General features: G+C 40.3%; 2 protein-coding genes across 3 annotated transcripts in view; both read right to left on the bottom strand.

Annotated features, from left to right (window-relative positions):
* The window catches only part of EXOC2 (exocyst complex component 2), a 212,306-nt gene that overhangs the window by 168,895 nt on the left and 24,693 nt on the right, over positions 1–18,718 (bottom strand). The window lies entirely within an intron of this gene.
* HUS1B (HUS1 checkpoint clamp component B) lies at positions 213–1,963 on the bottom strand. Its single transcript, XM_012464876.2, has one exon. The coding sequence runs from the start codon at positions 1,217–1,219 to the stop codon at positions 383–385; it is 837 nt and encodes a 278-aa protein (XP_012320299.2). The 5' UTR covers positions 1,220–1,963; the 3' UTR covers positions 213–382.

The following is an 18,718-nucleotide window of genomic DNA, read 5'->3' as shown; positions in this document are numbered from 1 at the left end:
AGCCCTCGGAAAACGTTTATACATATTTTAAAAGGAGAACGTTCCCGCTTTACACAGTAGCATTTTATAATAAAAATACTGATGCAACTGTTTCAATATTCAAAAATATTTATTTCATTACAACCCTCTTCTCCCTCCCTCAACAAAGAGTTGAAGAATACTTTTCTTGTTAGAATCTTAAGCATGAAAAACAAAAAGGTAAACTACCCGGCTGTTTTATCAATGCTTTAATATAAATTTTGCCAAGGAGGAAGGGCTCAACAAAATATACGCCTAGCATTAAGTCAGAGAAGGTACAAACTTTCAAACCAATTAACTCAGGGTCTGTTTCAGTTTTGAAAAGTTCTTAAGCTTAAATAAAAAATCTAAGCTGGCTGAATTTTTACAAGGCAGGAATGAAATACTGAAGAGAGACATCTTCTTGAACCAAAACAAGATGAAGAAGAGTACTGTCCCAAATATTGCATAAAGCCGTCGCAGGATTTATTTGCTGTCCCTCCAAAAACTGCAGAAGCTTCCGATTATCCACCTGCACTTGCACCATGCGCTCCAGGTCTCCGTTTTGAGGCACACCAACAGCCGCCTTTGGAGGGTTTCCGAGATTTTTAAAATAACTTTTAATAGACACCACCTCCGTCTCTACACTCAGGGTCATCCTGCCACTGAGGTCTGCTTGCAGCAGCACGTGACTGCCCACGTTCGCCATCCTCTCCGCGATGCTCCTGAGCGTCCTCCAGCGCGGCAGGCAGACGCTCACGTCCGACGCGCGCAGGCTGGGCGGCAGGCAGTCTCGCCACACGCTTCTGGGAAGCACGCGCACGGGCAGATCGTGCACCACGCTGCGAGCACGGCCCAGAGGTGAGGGCAGCTCCACCACCACGGTGAGGCAGGGGCAGCGCTTGTGGGCGAGCTGCAGCTTCAGTGAGGACGCGCCTACGGCGCTTCTCGCCGCCCTGGACAGGTGCTCCGCCGTCAGCTCCAGACGGATCTCATTGAGCCCTTCTGAGACACCTTCCATGCGAAACTGCTGGAAGGCCCGCTGCTGCACTTCACACCACAGCCCGGCCTCCTGAAGGCCGCCTGAGCCCACGGAGCCGAAACATATCCTGTCGGGGCACACGCGGAGCACGCAGACCTTCACCAGCCTCGCCACGGTGCTGCTGACTTGGATGAACAGGTCGAGAGAGCCCTTCCCGGTGATCTTGGCGCGAAACTTCATGATGTCGGCGGAGGCAACGCTGGGCCCTCTGAGGAGGATGCCACACGTCACGCTCCCTTCCGGTCCACTTGGGTCCGCTGCGCTGACCTCCCTCCGGCCCCCAGCAGGGCAGGCACTCAGGTTCCGGGTTCTGTTCCGGGTTCCGCAGCCCTACGCCTGGGGCCACAGAAGGGCGTCCCCACGCCCTTTCTTACCTTCCCTCCAGCCCTCTCACAAAAGGCTTCCCTGTTTCAACTCTGGTTATGAAAAGAGTAGGCATTCCACTGCAGAAACTTCTTAGTATTCTAAACTCTATGAAGACAAAATCATCGCTCAGATAACCACTTTTCATCTCTTTGGTATATACACTGATACCATCTTCATCAATTGGCATATATGAAGACACGGTGCCACATGTCTTATGAAATTGTAGCATACTAGGCACATGTTTTACAACCTCATCTTCACACATAAAATATGTAACAGGCATTTTCCATGCTGGTGAAACATACATCATTTTCATGGCTGATCGGTTTTCCAGTGTATAGATTTGTAACACAAATGACAATTTAGATGATTTCCAATTTTTCGCTATTATGAACAAAATGAACATTTTTGTACAAAATAGTTTTGCCTATTTACCCAATTATTTTCTTGCATTAAATTCGGAGGTGAAGTGCTGGCCAATGAATGCACATTTAAAATCCTAATAAATATTCTCAAACTGGCCTGCAGAAAGCTGCATGAACACTCCAGACCACAAGCAACACTGAGTATTAGCAATCTGTTTTATCTGTAGCACTCTGCCGGGCAAAAAAAAAAAAAAAAAGATTTCAACTTGCACTGTGTGTGAATTCCATTTTATATCCCTTACATCTTTTTATTTAGGAAGAACATCAACCCTCTGTCCATTACATGTACTGTAAATATCTTCCTCAGTTTATCACGTGACTTTTCACATTGTTTTTCGTGCTCTTTGCCCTTGGGAAATATTGAATCTTTTTATGTCAAACCTATTGACCTTTTCTCTGCTACTTCTAGGGTCATGCTTTCAAAGTCCTGTTTCTGGTACTTTAAATGTTATCTACTTTTATGACTTAGTTGTTTGACTCAATTGAAATCTTTTTTGGAGTACTGAATACCGAGCTGATACACACAATTCACTAAATTGACTTTTCCACTAATCTGAAAGGTCAATTTTATTTTAGACAAAAATTCTCATTTTCTCCTGAATGTTTCCTGACCCTCTCTATATTTTCTCCCACTGCCCTATGTTGCACCTGTATCAGTGATTTAATTTCTATATTACATTTCAATATTGAATAGGACAATCTATCAGAACTTCTCTCATTCTCTCACAGATACTGCTCCAGATGGACTTTAAAATATTTTGTCAGAGTCTAAAAATAATCTTCCTGGAATTTTGATGGGAATTGTCACCACCCTCACATATTACATACTTAGACTTCTCTGTTTACTGTCTAGCTCTAACCACAATAATATAAGTTAGAGGAAAGGAGTTCTTACCTGTTCCATACACCGCTGTACACCCAACATTTAGAACAGTATCTGGCATGCAACTGGTTTTCAACACATTTGTTAAATGAATGTATGAAATGTATCAATTGCAAGATAATTCCAGGACATTTAAAATATCTACAACATTAAATCCTCTCACTTATTCAAACCATTTTGTTATAACTGTCAATAAATTATTCAGCTCTGTTCTTGGGGAGTTCACATAATATACAGTATCTTGAAATGAGTCAAGTTACTGAATCTCTCTCCTGAAACCATTTTTCAATTGATCTTTTATGTTTCTTATGCAGAAAATCTTACTATCTTCATGTACTGCAACTATGGCTCTTACTCTTCAAGGTTTATGCCATTTATTTAACTGGCACTGCATTTGTTGTCATTTTCAAAACACTGCTGAGTAACGGTGGTACTAGCAAGCATCTCTGTCTTATCTGTAACTAATAAGGAATGCTCTAGAGCAGTGTTTCCCAAATTGTTTGTCATTAGTACCCCCAAGAGTCTTTTAGGTTTTTTTCCCTAATTGCTCTCAATTTTATGAATAATATCATAAATATACTATATATCTGTATTATACACTATATGTATATCTTTATTTTATATGTCAAGATTTACTTTGCTCAAGAACTACTGACAATACATGCTCTAACATTTCACCATTAACATGATGTTTGCTATTAATACTTTATTGTGCACACAAAATATTTATGTACTTTTAGTTTCTTGGGATTCTATTTTTTAAATTAGGAATGGATATTAAATTTTATCAAATATTTTTCATCATCCTTCAAGATATCTTTTCACCTAATACAGCAAATAAAAGTAATAAATTTCTAAGTACTCAATTACTCTATAATCTAGGAATAAACAATACTTGGTTCCATGTTCTAGTCACTCCTGGATTTCATTTGCTAACATTTTATTTAGGAGTTCTGCATCTTTAATTTTACTTGTAACTGGTCTAAAATTATTTTCTCTTGTATTGTTTCTGTGTTTTTGGTATCCAGACACATTCAGCATTTTAATATTATTGGGCAGTTCTATATCCACAGCAGTTAGGTTTCACTTACAGAAAGAATGTGAAGTTTCCCATACTTGTCATCTTATAGTAGCTTAAATAGTATAGGAATATTCTGTTTCTTGTAAGTAGCTTCTAAAGCCATCTATTTCTAGTGCCTTGTTGGCTATGATTATTTGGGAATTTCTTTCACGCTTATATGTCCATATGTCTTAAGACAATTTACTATATTTTGAGAAAGTCAAAAATGTCATTTTGATTTTCAAATTTAATATGCTACTTTTATGGATCGCTGTGGTTTTTATCACCTTTTTCATTCTGTCTTGAATATGGGTATCTTCTCAGGGTTAGATGTGCCAATTGACAATTGTATTACTAATTTTTATAAATAACAGTCTTTGATATAAGTTGTCAATTGTATTTTCTTTTTTCAGAAGAACCATGATCAAGTTCATCATTTTCCACTTTAGTATCAACTCCTCTCTGCATTTTGCTATCTTCTTCCTACCTTTCTGGATTGAACACTTAGTCCATTTGTTTCCATTCTCTTTGTTTAATAACATTTAGAACCACTATTTTTCCTACCTGTAGCTTTGATCATATAGCACTATTAAATAAAATTATGAAAAGCCACTGATTTAGACTTAGTTGCTGCACTACACCCAACAGAGAAACTCAAGATGGAGTCACTCATGCTAGGTTTCCAAATCACAAACCAAAATCTAAACTGTTCACCTATAATCTCTGACCTTGCAGGAAATCTTGAGGAATGCATTAAAGTTTCTTTTATGGAATCTCTTTATTTACTTATTCAGTGAGGTTCCCTGATGCACATTTTATATCAAGAGCCAGGAAACTGATTTAGTGGGAGAGATCAGCATGGCGATGGGAGGCAGGCCTGGATTATAGCTCCAGAAAGAGCTGCGGAGGCTCACATTGTGAATTTTAGCTCCAGATCAACTGCAAGAACAAACCAGCAATCTCAGACCCTCTGAAGGAAGTGGACTGCTCTTGCAGGACCTGGGAGACACTGCAAATACTGTGAGTGCCCCAACTGCAGAAGTGGGAAAGGCAGACCCTCTTCTCCTGAACACTCACCTCCACTAGAGAAGCTGAAGGTCTGCGGGAGAAGTTTCTGACTTTACATGGAGCTGAGTCAATCTGAACAGGCGGGTGAAATATAGGGGTAGAGGAAGCAGCAGAAAGGCCCTGGGAGCTTGCTGGGTCCCCAAGCATCCCATTCCTGCCTGGCACCACAGGGATACATCTGGAGGGTGGCCTGAGCAGCAGGGGGTAAAACCCCACAGGGAGAAGGAATTCTCTAGCTGAATTTTGTAACAATTTTGAATGGGGTGAGAAGCCTCCTGGCCAGAACTCGGTTGGGGGGAGGAAGCAAATCCCCTGTGCAGACTCCACAGGCCCTTTTAGTTTGCAGCTGGGAGGCGGGTATCCTGGGGCAGATTTTCAAGCCTGTCTTGCCCTCCACCTGGAAACAAACTCAGAGTTGCTGGTGAGGGGCACGGTGGGAGTGAGATTGGCCCTTCTGTTTTCTTGCAAGCTGGGTGAGGCCTGTGACTGCCGGCTTTCCCCCACTTCCCTGACAACCTGCATGACTCCGCAAAGGCAGCCATAATTGTCCTAGGTACACAACTCCAGTGACCTGGGAATCTCACCCCATCCCCCACAGCAGCCACCACAGGACCCACCAAGGAGAGTCTGAGCTCAGACACGCCTGACCCCACCCGATGGTCCTTCCCTACCCACCCCAGTAATGGAAAACAAAGGACATACAATCTTGGGAGTTCTAGAGCGCCACCTACAAGTGGTCCCTCTCCACACTACCACAGCTGACGCTTTCTGCAAAGTACCACTTCCTGGCAGGAGGCCAACCAGCACAAAAATAGAGCATTAAACCACCAAAGCTATGAACCCTTACGGAGTCCATTGCACCCTCTGCCACCTCCACCGGAACAGGCACTGGTATCCACGGCTGAGAGACTCATCGATGCTTCACATCACAGGACTCTGTGCAGACAAGGCCCGATACCAGCCCAGAGCCTGGTAAACTTACTGGGTGGCTAGACCTAGAAGAGAGACAACAATTATGCAGTTTGGCTCACAGGAAGTCACACCCACAGGGAGAGGGGGAGGGTGCTACATCAAGGGAACACCCTGTGGGACAAAAGAATCTGAACAACAGCCTTCAGCCCTAGACCTTCCCTCTGACAGAGCCTACCCAAATGAGAAGGAACCAGAAAACCAACCCTAGTAATATGACAAAATAAGTCTCTTCAACATCCCCCAAAAAGTCACACTTGTTCACTAGCAATGGATGCAAACCATGAAGAAATCCCTGATTTACCTGAAAAAAAAATAAAAATCCAAGAGGTCTGTTATTAAGCTGATGAAGGAGGGACCAGAGAAACTCAAAGCCCAATGCAAGGAAATTAAAAAAAAAAAAAAAAAAAAAAAAAACCACAAAAAGTGAAGGGAGAAATATTCAAGGAAATAGATAGCTTAAAGAAAAAACAATCAAAAATTCAGGAAACTTTGGACACACTTTTAGAAATGCAAAATGCTCTGGAAAGTCTCAGCAATAGAACTGAACAAGCAGAAGAAAGAAATTCAGAGCTTGAAGACAAGGTCTTCGAATTAACCTAATCCAACAAAGACAGAGAAAAAGGAATAAGAAAATAAGGACAAGCCTCCAAGAAATCCGGGATTATGTTAAATGACCAAACCTAAGAATAATCCATATTCCTGAGGAAGAAGATAATTCTAAAAGCTTGGAAAACATATCTGGGGGAAAAGAAGACTTTCCTGGCCCTGCTAGAGACCTAGACATCCAAATACAAGAAGCACAAAGAACACCTGAGAAATTCATTGCAAAAAGATCATCACCTAGGTACACTGTCATCAGGTTATCCAAAGTTAAAACTAAGGAAAGAATTTTACGAGCTGTGAGACAGAAACACCAGGTAACCTATAAAGGATAACCCATCAGATTAACAGATTTCTCAGCAGAAACTCTACAAGCTAGAAGGAACTGGGGCCCTATCTTTAGTCTCCTCAAATGAAACAATTATCAACCAAGAATTTTGTATCCAATAAAACTAAGCATCACATATGAAGGAAAGATACAATGTTTTTCAGACAAACAATGGCTGAGAGAATCCACCATTACCAAGCCACCACTACAAGAATGCTAAAAGGAGCTCTACCTCTTGAAATGAATCCTGGAAACACAACAAAACAAAACCTCTTTAAAGCATAAATCACACAGGACCTATAAAACAAAAATACACATTACAAACCAAACCAAAACAAAACAAGTATAAAGACAACAAAGATGAAGATGAATGCAATAGTTCATATTCCAACACTAACACGGAATGGAAATAAACGGCCCAAATGCTCCCCTTAAAAGACACAGAACCACAGAACGGGGAAGAATTCAACAACCAAATCTCTGCTGCCTTCCGGAGACTCACCTAACACATAATGACTCACATAAACCTAAAGCTGTGGAAAAAGGCATTTCATGCAAACAGAAACCGAAAGCCAGCAGAGGTAGCTATTCTTACATCAGACAAAACAAACTTTAAAGCAACAGCAGTTAAAAGAGACAAAGAGGGACATTATATAATGGTAAAAGGCCTTGTCTAACAGGAAAATATCACAATCCTAAACATATATGCACTAACACTGGAGCTTCCAAACTTATAAAACAATTACTAATAGACCTGAGCAATGAGATAGCAACACAATAATAGTGGGGGACTTCAATACTCCACTGACAGCCCTAGACTGGTCATCAAGACAGCAAGTCAACAAAGAATGGATTTAAATGATACCTTGGAACATATGGACTTAATAGATACATACATAACGCTTCATCCAACAACCGCAGAATACATTCTATTCAACAGCACATGGAACTTTCTCCAAGATAGACCATATGATAGGCCATAAAACGAGCCTCAATAAATTAAGAAAATTGAAATTATATCAAGCACTCCTTCAGACCACAGTGGAATAAAACTGGAATTCAACTCCAAAAGGAACCTTCAAAACCATGCAAATACATGGAAACTAACCTGCTCCTGAACGAGCACTAGGTCAAAAAAGAAATCAAGATGGAAATTAAAAAATTCTTACAACTGAATGACAGTAATGATATAACTTATCAAAACCTCTGGGATACAGCAAAGGCAGTGCTAAGGGAAGTTCATAGCCCTAAGCACCTACATCAAAAAGACTGAAAGAGCACAAACCGATAGTCTAAGGTCACACCTCAAAGAACTAGAGAAACAAAACAAACCAAACCCAAACCCAACAGAAGAAATAAAACAATCAAGATCAGAGTAGAACTAAATGAAATTGAAATGATGACAACAAAAATACAAAAGATAAATGAAACAAAAAAACTGGTTCTGGGAAGCTGAGGCAGTAGAATTCCTTGAACCCAGGAGGTGGAGGCTGCAGTGAGCCAAGATCGCGCCACTGCACTCCAGTCTGGATGACAAAGCAAGACTTCCTCTCGAAAAAAAAAAAAAAAAAGATAGTTCTTAGAAAAGATAAATAAAATTGACAGACCATTAGCACGATTAACCAAGAAAAGAAGAGAGAAAATCCAAATAAACTTGCTAAGAAACGCAACAGGAAATACTACAACTGACACCACTGAAATACAAAAGATCACTCAAGGCTACTATGAACATCTTTACACACATAAACTAGAAAACCTAGAAGAGATGAATAAATTCCTGGAAAAATACAACTCTCCTGGCTTAAATCAGGAAAAATTAGATACCCCGAACAGACCAATAACGAGCAGCGAGATTGAAATGGTAATTTAAAAATTACCACCAAAGTCAAGCCCAGGACCAGATGGATTCAGTAGGATTCTACCAGATATTCAAAGAATTGGTACCAATCCTTTTCATACTATTCCAGAAGATAAAGAAAGAAGGAACCTTCCCTAATTTATTCTAGAAACCAGCATTACCCTAATACCAAAATCAGGAAAGGAAATAACCAAAAAAGAAAACTACAGACTAATATCCTTGATGAATATAGATGCTAAGATCCTTAACAAAACACCAGTAACTGAATCCAACGACCTATCAAAAAGATAATCCACCATGATCAAGTGGGTTTCATACCAGGGATGCAGGGGTGGTTTAACATACACAGGTCAATGAATATGATACACCGCACAAACAGAATTAAACACAAAAATTACATGATCATCTCAATAGATGCAGAAAAAGCATTTGACAAAATCCAGCATCCCTTTATGATTAAAACTCTCAGCAAAACTGGCATACAAAGGACATACCTTAATGTAAAAAAAGCCATCTATGACAAACTCACAGCCAACACAGTACTGAACGGAGAAAACTTGAAAGCTTAAAAGCATTCTCTCTGAGAACTGGAACAAGGGAAGGATACCCACTCTCACCACTCCTCTTCAACATAGTACTACAAGTCCTAACCAGAGCAATCAGACAAGAGAAAGAAAGAAAGGGCATCCAAATCAGTAATGAGGAAGTCAATCTGTCACTGCTGACAATATGATCGTTTACCTTGAAAACTCTAAGGACTCCTCCAGAAAGCTCCTAGAACTGAGAAAAGAAGTCAGCAAAGCTTCCAGATACAAGATTATAGTATATATATACACAAATTATATATATATACAAAAAATATATAATTTGTGTATATATATACTATAATATATATATCACAGTATATATATATTTGTAATATATTTATTACAATATAATACAAACATTATTACAATACAAATATATATATTACAGTATATATAACAAATATATATATACTGATTTTATATATATATATACACACACACACAAATCAGTAGCTCTTCAATACACCAACAGCAACCAAATGAACAATCAAATCAAGAACTCAACTCCTTTTACAACAGCTGCAAAAATAAAATAAAATACTTAGGAATACACCTAACCAAGGAGTTAGGCCTTTCAGAAGACCTATACAAGGAAAACTATAAAACACTGCTGAAAGTAATTGTAGATGATAAGAACAAATGGAAACACAACCCATGCTCATGGATGGGCACAATCAATATTGTGAAAATGACCATACTGTCAAAAGCAATCTACAAATTCAATGCAATTCCCATCAAAATGCCACTATCATTCTTCACAGAATTGGAAAAAAACAATTCTAAAATTCATATGGAACAAAAAAGAGCCCACATAGCCAAAGCAAGGCTAAGTAAAAACAACAAATCTAGAGGCATCACACTACCTGATTTCAAACTATACTATAAGGCCATAGTCACTAAAACAGTGTGGTACAGGTATAAAAATAGACACAGAGACCTATGGAACAGAATAGAGAACCCAGAAATTAGGACAAATACTTACAAGCCAACTGACTTTTGACAAAGCAAACAAAAACATAAAGTGGGGGAAAGGACACCCTTTTCAACAAATGGTACTGGGATAATTGGCTAGCCACATGTAGGGGAATGAAACTGGATCCTCATCTCTCACCTTATACAAAAATCAACTCAAGGTGGATTAAAGACTTAAACCTAAGACCTGAAACTAAAAAAATTCTAGAAGATAACGTTGCAAAAACCCATCTACATGTTGGCTTAGGCAAAGATTTCATGACCAAGAACTCAAAAGCATATGGAATTAAAACAAAGATAAATAGCTGGGACCTAATTAAGCTAAAGAGCTTTTCCATGGAAAAAGGAATAGTCAGCAGAGTAAACACAACCTACAGAGTGGGAGAAACTCTTCACAATCTATGCATCTGACAAAGGACTAATATCTAGAATCTACAACAAACTCAAACAAATCAGTAAGAAAAAAAAAAACAGCCGGGCACTGTGGTGTATGCCTGTAGTCCCAGCACTTTGGGAGACTGAGGCAGGCGGATCACAAGGTCAACAGATTGAGACCATCCTGGTCAACATGTTGAAACCCTATCTCTACTAAAAATACAAAAATTAGCTGGGCATGGTGGCACATGCCTGTAGTCCCAGCTACTTGGGAAGCTGAGGCAGGAGAATCACTTGAACCCTGGGAGGCAGAGGTTGCAGTGAGCCAAGATCGCGACACTGAACTCTACCTTGGCGTCAGAGCAAGACTCCATCTCAAAAAAAAAGAAAAGAAAAGAAAAAGTGAAAAAACAATCCTATCAAAAAATGGGCTCAGGACATAAATAGACAACTCTCAAAAGAAGATATACAAATGGCCAACAAACATATGAAAAAATGCTCAACATCACTAATTATCAGGGAAATGCAAATCAAAACCACAATGCATATCATCTTACTCCTACAAGAATGGCCATAATCGAAAAATCAAAAAACAGTAGATGTTGGAGTGGATGCGGTGAACAGGGAACACTTCTACATTGCTGGTAGGAATGCAAACTACTACAGCTGCTATGCATTATTTTTGCAGCTATTGTGTGTGTGTGTGTGTGTGTGTGTGTGTGTGTGTGTGTGTGATGGAGTACTACAGAGTCATAAAAAGGAATGAGTTAACAGCATTTGCAGTGACCTGGATGAAACTGGAGACCATTATTCTAAGTGAAGTAAATCAGGAATGGAAAACCAAACATCGTATGTTCTCACTGATATGTAGGATCATATGAGGATACTATGAGGATGCAAAGGCGTAAGAATGATACAATGGACTTTGGGGACTTGGGGGAAGAGTGGGAGGGAGGTGAGGGATAAAAGATTACAAATATGGTGAAGTGCATACTGCTCAGGTGATGGGTGCACCAAAATCTCACAAGTCACAACTAAAGAACTTACTCATGTAACCAAATACCAACTGTACCCCAATAACTTATGGAAAATAAAAATAAGAGTCAAGAAATTATAGTCATCAAGAGAAATCTGGTCTGCTACTTGTTCTTGTAAATAAAGCTTTCTCAGAGCATAGCCACATTCATTTGACTCCATGTCATCGAAGGCTGCTTTCACACTGTAAGAGCAGAGCTAAGTAATAGCAACTGAGACCTCATGGCCAAAAAAATAGTATACCGCCCTTCACAGAAAGAGCATGCCAGTCCCTGTTAGGTGATGGCAAGTCAGCATCCTTTCTCCCAGTAACATTCTCACATGAAATCTTTTCTGCAGTTAACTCCTTAATTTTCAGATGTAAGGACGGGTGCAGTGGCTCAAGCCTATAATCCCAGCACTTTGGAAGGCTGAAGCAGAGGAACCACCTGAGGTAGGGAGTTTGAGACCAGCCTGACCAACATAGAGAAACCCCATCTCTACTAAACATACAAAAGATTAGCTGGGCATGGTGGCGCATGCCTATAATCCCAGATACTCAGGAGGCTGAGGCAGGAGAATCACTTGAACACGGGAGGTGGAGGCTGCGGTGAGCCGAGATCCACCATTGTACTCTAGCCTGAGTAACAAGAGCAAAACTCCACCACTAAATTAATTAATTAATTAATCAAAAAATTTTCAGATGTAGAAGACACTTCTCTTGTTTCCAGCACTGGTATTTTCTTCATATTGATTAGAATATATCAGAAACCAGGAGGAAAAGTCAAAACCATTGGAAAACATGTAAAGGCATCTTCACCATGGGAGTCATACTGATGCAAAACTGAGCAAATGATCCAAATGTAACTTAGGTTTACAATAGGAATTTCTAAAACTATTCAGCATGCCTTCCCAACATTCAGGTCTATTAATTAATTTTATTATTTGGAATTGGGAAACTTGGTGCTTCACTGTTTTGTTTTGGCAGTTTACAACTTTTTTTATTTTTCTGAGCAGTTTTATTAGGTTTACAGAATAATTAAATTAAAATTCCATATAGTCCTTCACTGCCACTCCATCCTGTTTCCTGTTATTAACATCTCGCATTAGTGTGGCACAGCTGTTGCTACTGATGAGCCAACACTGCTTTGCTATTAACTACATTCCATAGTTTACATCGGGACTCTTTGTGTTGGACATTCTATGAGTTTTGACAAATGTATAACTTATAATACATGTATCCAACATTACAGTATCATACCGAATGTGTTCACTGCCTTAAAAGTCTTATTTTTTCTCTTCTCTTAGCATAACAATTATGTTTTTTTAAAAAACCTTTTTTTCAGGCTGGGTGCACAGGTTCATGCCTGTAATCCCACAGCACTTTAGGAGGCCAAGGTGGGCAGCTAATGAGGTCAAGAGATCGAGACCATCCTGGCCAACACGGTGAAACCTCATCTCTACTAAAAATACAAAAGTTAGCTGGGTATGGTGGCATGCGCCTGTAATGCCAGCTACTTCAGAGGCTGAGGTGCGTGGCACACACTTGTAATCTCATCTACTTGGGAGGCTGAGGCAGGAGAATCATTTTAACCTGGGAGGCGGAGGTTGCAGTGAGATCACACCACTGCCACTCCAGCCTGGCGATGGAGTGAGACTCTGTCACAAAAAAAAAATAATAAATAAAATAAATAAATAAAACCACATGTGGACTTCCACCAAGATGGCCGAATGGGAACAGCTCTGGAGCGCAGTTCCCAGTGAGAGCGACCCAGAAGGCGGGTGATCTCTGAATTTCCAATCAAGGTACCAGGTTCATCTCAATGGGACTGGCTGGACAGTGAGTGCAGCCCAAGAAAGGCAAACTGAGGCAGGATGGGGTGTTGCCCCACCCAGGAAGTGCAAGGGGCTGGAGGACTCCCTCTCCTACCCAAGGGAGGCCATCGGGGACTTTTCTGACCACTCCAGCACTCGGACTCAGATACTGTGCTTTTCCCATGAACTTTACAGCCCACAGACCAGGAGATTCCCGCTGGTGCCAAAAACACCAGCGCCATGGTTTCCAGCATAAAACTGGGCAGCCAATTTAGTTGGCACCCTGGGTTTCCAGCACAAAACTGGACAGCCGTTTTAGCTGGCACCTGAATGCCTGCAAGACAGAACCGCCCATTCCCCCTGAAAAAAAGGGGGCTGAAGGCAGGAAGCCAAGTGATCCTACCTCCACAAAGATCGGCAAACTGAAACCCATTGACTCAAAATTTTTGCAGCCAGCACAGCAGTTTGAGCTCGACCTGGGATAGTTGAGCTCTGTGGGAGAGAGGGGCATCTGCCATTACAGAGGAAGTTCTAACCCTGCCTGTGTAAACAAAATCGCAAGGAAGTTTACACAGCAGCTGGGCAGACCCGGCAGCAGCTCAGTAATGCCTCTGCAGGCAGACTGACTAGATTCCCTCCTTGCTGGGTAGGGTGTCTCTGAAAAAAAGGCAGCAGCCCATCAGGGACTTATAAATAAAGCCCCACCTTCCTGGGACAGAGCACCTGAGAAAGGGAGCCATTGTGAGTTCCACTCCAGCAGACTTAAATATCCTGCCCAGCAGCTCTGAAGGAAGCAACAGAGTTCCCAGCACAGCACTTAGGAAGTGATAAGGGACAGACTGCCTCATCAAGTAGCTCCCTGACCCCCGTATATCCAAAGAGACACCTCATACAGGAGAGCTCTGGGTGACATGTGGCAGGTACCCCTCTGGGACGAAGCTACCAGAAGAAGGAACAGGCAGCAATACTTGATGTTCTGCAGCCCCTGTGGGTGATTCTCAGGCAAGCAGGGTGTGGAGTGGACCTCCAGCAGTCCTGCAGCAGAGGAGCCTGTCTGTTAGAAGGAAAATTTAAACACAGAAAGAAATAGCTTCAACATCAACAGAAAGGACATCCACTCAGAGACCCCATTCGAAAGTCACCAACTTCAAAGACCAAAGGTAGATAAATCTGCAAAGATGGGAAGAAACTAGCACAAAAAGGCTGAAATCACCAAAAACCAGAAAGCCTCTTCTCTTCCAAGGGATCACAACTCCTCACAGAAAGGGAACAAAACAGCATGGAGAATGAGTTTGATGAATTGACAGAAGCAGGCTTCAGAAGGTGGGTAACAACAAACTTCTCTGAGCTAAAGGAACATGTTCTAACCTAATGCAAAGAAACTAAGAACCCTGAAAAAAGGTTAGATGAAATGCTAACTAGAATAACCAGCTTAGAGAACAACATAAACAACTTGATGGAGCTGAAAAACACAGCATGAGAACTTTGAGAAGCATACACAACTTTCAATAGCAGAATTGATCAAGCAAAAGAAAGGACATCATTGATTGAAGATCAACTCGAAGAAATAAAACGAGAAGGCAAGATTAGAGAAAAAAGAGTAAAAAGAAATGAACAAAGCCTCCAAGAAATATGGATTACATGAAAAGACCTAATCTACGTTTGATCGGTGTACCTGAATATGATAGGGAGAATGAAACCAAGCAGGAAAACACTCTTCAGGATATTATCCAGGAGAATCTTCCCAACCTAGCAAGGCAAGCCAACATTCAAATCCAGGAAATACAGAGAACACCAAAAAATATTCCTCAAGAAGAGCAACCCCAAGGCACATAATTGTCAGATTCACCAGGGTTGAAATGAAGGAAAAAAATAAGGGCAGCCCAAGAGAAAGGTCAGGTTACCCACAAGGGGAAGCCCTTCAGACTCACAGCAGATCCCTCAGCAGAAACCCTGACTTGTAAGCCAGAGGAGAGTTGGGGCCAATATTCAACATACTTAAAGAAAAGAACTTTCAACCCGAATTTTATATCCAGCCAAACTTAGATTCATAAGTTGAGAAATAAAATTTTTTACGGACAAGCAATTGCTGAGAGATTTTAGCACCACCAGGCCTATCTTACAAGAACTCCTGAAGGAAGCAATAAACTTGGCAACGACTAACCAGTACCAGCCCCTGCAAAAACGTACCAAATGGTAAGACCATCAACACAAAACTGCATCAACTAATGGGCAAAACAGCCAGCTAGTATCAAAATGGCAGAATCAAATTAACACATAACAATATTAACCTTAAATGTAAAAGCGCTGAATGCCCCAATCAAAAGACACAGACTGGCAAATAGGATAAAGAGTCAAGAACCATCTGTGTGCTGTACTCAGGAGACCCATCTCATGTGCAAAGACACACACAGACTCAAAATAAAGGGATGGAGGAAGATTTACCAAGCAAATAGAGAGCAAAACAAAGCAGGGGTTGCAATCCTAGTCTCCGATAAAACAGAATTTTAAACCAACAAAGATCAAAAGAGACAGGGCATTACATAATGGTAAAAGGATCAATGCATCAAGAAGAGCTAACTATCCTAAATATACATGCACCCAATACAGGAGCATGCAGATACATAAAGCAAGTTCTTATTTACCTACAAAGAGACTTAGACTCCCACACAATAATAGTGGGAGACCTTAACACTCCACTGTCAATATTAAACAGATCAACGAGACAGAAAATTAACAAGGAAACCTGGGACTTGAACTCAGATCTGGACCAAGCGGACCTAATAGACATCTACAGAACTCGACACCCCAAATCCACAGAATATACATTCTTATCAGCACCGTATTGCACTTACTCTAAAATTGACCATGTAATTGGAAGTAAATCACTCCTCAGCAAATGCAAAAGGATGGAAATCATAACAACCAGTCTCTTAGACCACAGTGCAATCAAATTAGAACTCCGGATTAAGAAACTCACTCAAAACCACACAACTACATGGAAACTGAACAACCCGCTCCTAAATGAGTACCAGATAAATAACGAAATGAAGGTAGAAATAAAGATGTTCTTCAAAACCAATGAGAACAAAGACACAACATACCAGAATCTTTGGGACACATTAAAAGCAGTGTCTAAAGGGAAATTTATAGCACTAAATGCCCACATGAGAAGTGAGGAAAGATCTAAAATCTACACCCTATCGTCACAATTAAAAGAAGTAGTGGAGCAAGATCAAATAAATTCAAAAGCTAGCAGAAGCCAATAAACAAATAAGATCAGAGCAGAACTGAAGGAGATAGACACAAAAAACCCTTAAAAAAAAATCAATGAATCCAAGAGCTGGTTTTTTGAAAAGAGAAACAAAACAAATAGACTGCTAGCCAGACTAAGAAAAAAGAAAAGGGAGAAGAATCGAATAGATGCAATAAAAAATGATAAGGGGGATACCACCACCAATTCCACAGAAATACAAACTACTATCAGAGATTACTATAAGCACCTCTATGCACACAAACCAGTAAATCTAGAAGAAATGGATAAATTCCTGGACACTTACACCCTCCCAAGACTACATCAGGAAGAAGTTCAATCCCTGAATAGACCAATAACAAGGTCTGAAGTTGAGGCAGCCATTAATAGCCTACGAACCAAAAAAAGTCCAGGACAAGACGGGTTCACAGCCAAATTCTACCAGACGTACAAACAGGAGCTGGTACCACTCCTTCCGAAACTATTCTAAACAACACAAAAAGAAGAAATCCTCCCTAACTCATTTTATGAGACCAACATCACCCTGATACCAAAACCTGGCAGAGACACAACTAAAAATGAAAATTTCAGACCAATATCCATGATGAACATAGATGCAAAAATCTTCAATAAAATATTGGAAAACCAGTTGCAACAGCACATCAAAAACTCATCCATCACTATCAAGTTGGCTTTATCCCGGGGATGCAAGGCTGGTTCAATATACACAAATCTATAAACTTAATCCATCGCATAAACAGAACCAAAGACAAAAACCCCATGATTATCTCAAGAGATGCAGAGAAGGCCTTCAACAAAATTCAACAGACCTTCATGCTAAAAACTCTCAATAAACTAGGAATCAATGGAACGTATCTCAAAACAATAAAAGCTATCTATGACAAACTTGCAGCCAATATCATACTGAACAGGCAAAAACTGGAAGCATTCCCTTTGAAATCTGGCACTAGACAAGGGTGCCCTCTCTCACCATTCTGATTCAACAGAGTATTGGAACTTCTAGCCAGAGCAATCGGGTAAGAAAAAGAAATAACGGGTATTCAATTAGGAAAAGAGGACGTCAAACTGTCTCTATTTGAAGAAGACATGACTGTATATTTAGAAGACTTCATCGTCTCAGCCCGAAATCTCCTTAAGATGATAAGCAACTTCAGCAAAGTATCAGGAAAAATCAATGTGCATAAATCACAAGCATTCCTATACACCAATAACAGACAGACAGAGAACCAAATCATGAGCAAACTCCCATTCACAACTGCTACAAAGAGAATAAAATACCTAGGAATACAACTAACAAGGGACATGAAGGACCTCTTCAAGAAGAACTACAAACCACTGCTCAAGGAAATAAGAGAGGACACAAACAGATCGAAAAACATTACATGCTCATGGTTAGGAAGAATCAATATTGTGAAAATGGCCATACTGCCCAAAGTAATTTATAGATTCAAAGCTATCAGCATCGAGCTACCATTGACCTTCTTCACAGAACTGGAAAAAACCACCTTAAACTTCTTATGGAACCAAAAGAGAGCCACATAGCCAAGACAATCCTAAGCAAAAAAAACAAACAAAGCTGGAGGCATCATGCTACCCAACTTCAAACTATACTATAAGGCTACAGTAATCAAAACAGCATGGTACCGGTACCAAAACAGAGATATGAACCAATGGAACAGAATAGAGGCCTCAGAAGTAACACCACACATCTACAACCATCCGATCTTTGACAAACCTGACAAAAACAAGCAACGGGGAAAGGATTCCCTGTTTAATACATGGTGTTGGGAAAACTAGCTAGCCATGTGCAGAAAGCTAAAACTGGACCCCTTCTTTACACATTATACAAAAATTAACACCATAAAAACCCTAGAAGAAAACCAATGCAATACCATTCAGGGCACAGGGCACAGGCATAGGCAAGGACTTCATGACTAAAACACCAAAAGCAATGGCAACAAAAGCCAAAATAGACAAATGGGATCTAATTAAACTTAAGAGCTTCCTCACAGCCAAAGAAACAATCATTAGAGTGAAGTGGCAACCAACAGAATGGGAAAAAATTTTTGCAAGCTACACATC

This window comes from Aotus nancymaae, unplaced genomic scaffold, assembly GCF_030222135.1.
Source record: "Aotus nancymaae isolate 86718 unplaced genomic scaffold, 86718_ANA_hifiasm-v0.15.2.pri h1tg000098l, whole genome shotgun sequence".
Lineage (NCBI taxonomy): Eukaryota > Metazoa > Chordata > Mammalia > Primates > Aotidae > Aotus > Aotus nancymaae.
This window is presented reverse-complemented; position numbering and strand designations above follow the sequence as displayed.